Source organism: Poecilia reticulata, unplaced genomic scaffold, assembly GCF_000633615.1.
Source record: "Poecilia reticulata strain Guanapo unplaced genomic scaffold, Guppy_female_1.0+MT scaffold_232, whole genome shotgun sequence".
NCBI classification, from domain to species: domain Eukaryota; kingdom Metazoa; phylum Chordata; class Actinopteri; order Cyprinodontiformes; family Poeciliidae; genus Poecilia; species Poecilia reticulata.
The window spans coordinates 33,291-37,013 of record NW_007615026.1 but is presented as its reverse complement, the minus strand read 5'-3'; the positions used below and the strand labels follow the sequence as shown (position 1 = coordinate 37,013).

Genomic DNA, 3,723 nt, shown 5'->3' with positions numbered 1-3,723 from the left:
ATTATCAACACTCAGATTCCTCGTAAGGCCCGATGTAAATCTGATGCACCTTCATTTATGTTATGTTATTTTATACTGGTACCGGTCCGATCTGTGAATTAAAGGGTTAAATCTGATTATGGATCTGATGATTGGCTCTCCGCAGGGAAGTGGGTCGTTCTGGACCGAGACACGCCGTCCCTCAGCAGGCTCACCGTCTCCGGGGTTCTAGAGGTTCTGGACTCCCCGAACAGAACCCTGGTGATCAACGCCGTCTACGTCTCCATCCAGGTTGGCATGGCAACCAGGCTTTGCTCCGGGTTTAAACCCTAAGCCGTGTGGCCGCGGGGCCGGTCCGGTCCGGTCCGGAGGAAGTGACGGTGGTTGTGCTGTGCCGCAGGGCGGCAGGCTGCTGGCCGGGTGGGACGGCGAGCCGTTCCAGGGCCGGCTGGAGATCCGGCTCCGAGGGAACCACCACACGCCTGACTGGCTGCTGCCCGGCGGACCCAACCAGGGATCCAAGGTCCTGGGTGAGAAACCGGGCCGGAGCTCTGCACGAAGAACTGGGGCTGGACCTGCCAGGTTCTGGTCCGGTTCCAGATAAATGGAGGTCAAAAATAAACTGAAATAATTTGGGTGCTTATTTTGTCAGAGAGAAAAGAGAGAAATGAATTTTTCCGAGACACATTTTCATCATTTAGAAATGTTTCAAAAATATTTGATCCACAAGCTGAATACTGAGTTTGGAGATAATTTCTATCTGAAAACAAAATCTTTAGCCGAAGCCAACCACAGCTAGCTCAGTTAGCTAAATATTTAGTTTACTAACTAAATACTGCGCAAACTATCTGGTGGGATAAAAGTTAGTTAGCAAATAGCCACTGTGTGCTAACTAAGTTAGCATATAGCTACTGTGTGCTAACTAATAGTTAGTTAGTAAATAGCCACTGTTTGCTAACTAAGTTAGCATATAACTACTGTGTGCTAACTAATAGTTAGTAAAGCTTCAGACTGTGACTCCCCTTTGGTTCTGTGGTTCTGCAGGTGTGTTCGGTACTTTGGACCTGTACGGTCGGCCTCCAGGCGTTTACCGCACCAAGCTGGCCGCCACTGCCGCTGCCGGGTCCGACTCACTGGTTCTGGTGCAGCCCGTCGACTGGAAGGTCAGAGTGCTGGCCTGATTATGTGAACCGGGTTCTGCTTGGACCTCATTATGTCCACCTTGAGTCCAACCGGGTCACAGGAACCTGGACTTCTCCTGACCCATATTTAAATAATACTGATGGTTCTGACCCGGTTGGACGAGCAGCAGCGTCTGGGTCTGAGTGGAGACGCAGCGTTTCAGGAGGTGCAACTGGTTTCTATGGTTACAGGCTCAAGCTGCTGCCACCTCCACCTGTCAAACACTTGTTAGTTCGGGAATGTCGCCGTCTGTCTGTGGGGGGGATACGGGATAGCTACGCTGTCACCATGGCAACCAGAGCCAGTCTGTAGGACTACATTACCCAGAAGCCTCTCTCCATTTCTAAGCAGGTTCTATGTGGTGTACTGGTTCCGGTCCTGGTTCTGGTTCCAGTCCTGGCTCCTGACTGTGTCTCTGGTTGCTGTTCAGGTTGGAGACCAGGTTGCCGTCTCCACCTCCGGCTACAGCGCCGCGGAGACGGAGAAACGTTGGATCGCGGCGGTGTCGGCTGACGGCCTCATCCTGACCCTGAACCAGCCATTGGACCACACTCACTTGGGTCAGTTCCTTTCACATGATGAACCCTTTCCTCTGATTGGACCAGAAGCAGAGATTGGACCGTCTGTCGGTTCCTGACAGGTTCTGGGCTCAGGTTCTAACAGCTTTTGGCTCTGGTAGGTGGAACACACTCTGTCCCCGGGTCGTCCTTCTCCTACGCTCTGGCGGCGGATGTCGGCCTCCTGAGCCGGAACATCCGGATCATCGGCGAGGAGTATCCAGCGATGATGGTGGAATCCTTTGGCGCCCGGCTGCTGGTGGGAACTTTCTCCAGTGGCGGAGTCAGCTATCAAGGTACGCAGCTACTTTGGGCTTCTCCTGCGTGGTAAGGTTCCTGGCAACAACCTGCTAGCATCCTGACAACGACTTGCTAGCATGCTGCTGCTAGCATCCTGATAACGACCTGCTAGCATCCTGACAACAACTTCCTAGCATCCCGACAACGACCTGCTAGCATGCTGCTGCTAGAATCCCGACAACGACCCGCTAGCATCCTGGCAAAAACCTGCTAGCATCCTGGCAATGACCTGCTAGCATCCTGACAATGACCTGCTAGAATGCTGCTAGCATCCCGGCAACGACCCGCTAGCATCCCGACAACGACCTGCTAGCATCCTGGCAACGACCTGCTAGCATGCTGCTGCTAGCATGAACTCATGATCGGATCAGGCAGACTTGAAGGAGACAGAACGGACAAACATGGAGGAAAACCACCATCTAACCCACAGATAGCTGGTTCACTGCACTTTCTGAAACTTTTATGTAACTTTTAGAATTTCTTACAGTACTTTCTGAACACAATGTGGTGCTTTCTGAAACTTTAATTCAAGTTTCAGAATCTTTCATGGAACTTTTTAAGACTTTCCGGAGTTTACCATGTAACGTCTTTGAACTAACTTTCCCAGAACATGCCGAGTACTTTCAGGAACCCGGAAAATACTTCCCACTCTCTAGAGCTGATTGAACTTTCTGAGGAAGTAGAAAGTGTCGGCACCGGTCCGTCAGGATGAACATGGAGACCTTTGATGGTGTTTGTGGTGAGCGCTGCCCTCAGTCTGTCCTCTCTTGCTCGTCCCAAAGGTAAAGCCCAGATCAGGAATGTGGAGTTCTTCCGCTCCGGCCAGGAAGGCTGGACCGACTACTCCGACCCGCGGTACTCTGTGGCGTTCCTGAACCTGGGAGAGGTACGCCACCACTCAGGCTGAAGGAAACCTCAGACAGCAGACCGGCCGCTCTCCCCTGATCCCTGAGCCTCTGAAACGTCTCAGCTTCCTTTTCCTGGATTAAAACGATCCAGATCAGGAGTTCAGGAGATGAAAATGTTTTTCTATGTGAAGGTTTCAGGGAACGACTCGTACATCCAGGGCTGTTCCTTCCATGACGGTTTCTCTCCGGCCATCGGCGTCTTCGGGACGGCGGGTCTGAGCATCGACGATAACGTTGTCCATCACACGGTGGGCGAAGGTAATCCGGGTAACGGCGGAGGAAAACGCTTCCCGATCCTCCGGAAGGTTGATGGCAATCTGTGTGTGCAGGAATCCGCGTTTGGGGCGATCGGATCATGCTGAGGAGGAATCTGGTGATGATGTCACTGTGGCCCGGATCGTATCAGGACAGAGAGGAACCCTTCAACTTCCAGTGGAACGCTGCCATCGAGGTCCCTCCTGTCAAACAACCATCAGCTGCCGAGACTTTCAGACAGCTTCCCAACATTCCCAATGTGTTTCCTGTTTCCAGGTGAGCGAGGGCTCCGGCGTGGTGCTGCAGAACAACATCGTGGCGGGATATGAGAGGGTGGCGTATCGCATCGACGGCGAGCCGTGCCCAGGTAGGGAACGCCGCAGCGTTTCCTCCCGGAGCGTTTCCTCCCGGAGCGTTTCCTCCCGGAGTGTTTCCTCCCGGAGCATTTCCTCCCGGAGCGTTTCCTCCCGGAGTGTTTCCTCTCGGAGCGTTTCCTCTCGGAGCGTTTAATTTCGGAGCGTTTCCTCCCGGAGCGTTTCCTC

General features: G+C 53.1%; 1 protein-coding gene across 1 annotated transcript in view; it reads left to right on the top strand.

Moving 5' to 3' along the window:
* Positions 1-3,723, top strand: part of pkhd1l1.1 (PKHD1 like 1, tandem duplicate 1) — a 48,904-nt gene that overhangs the window by 36,928 nt on the left and 8,253 nt on the right. Inside the window, exons 39-47 of the mRNA XM_017303250.1 lie at positions 146-270; positions 380-509; positions 1,024-1,142; positions 1,592-1,721; positions 1,841-2,014; positions 2,801-2,904; positions 3,058-3,184; positions 3,256-3,377; positions 3,458-3,548. Of these exons, the coding sequence (XP_017158739.1) occupies positions 146-270; positions 380-509; positions 1,024-1,142; positions 1,592-1,721; positions 1,841-2,014; positions 2,801-2,904; positions 3,058-3,184; positions 3,256-3,377; positions 3,458-3,548 (1,122 nt within the window). The remainder of the gene's footprint in view (positions 1-145; positions 271-379; positions 510-1,023; positions 1,143-1,591; positions 1,722-1,840; positions 2,015-2,800; positions 2,905-3,057; positions 3,185-3,255; positions 3,378-3,457; positions 3,549-3,723) is intronic.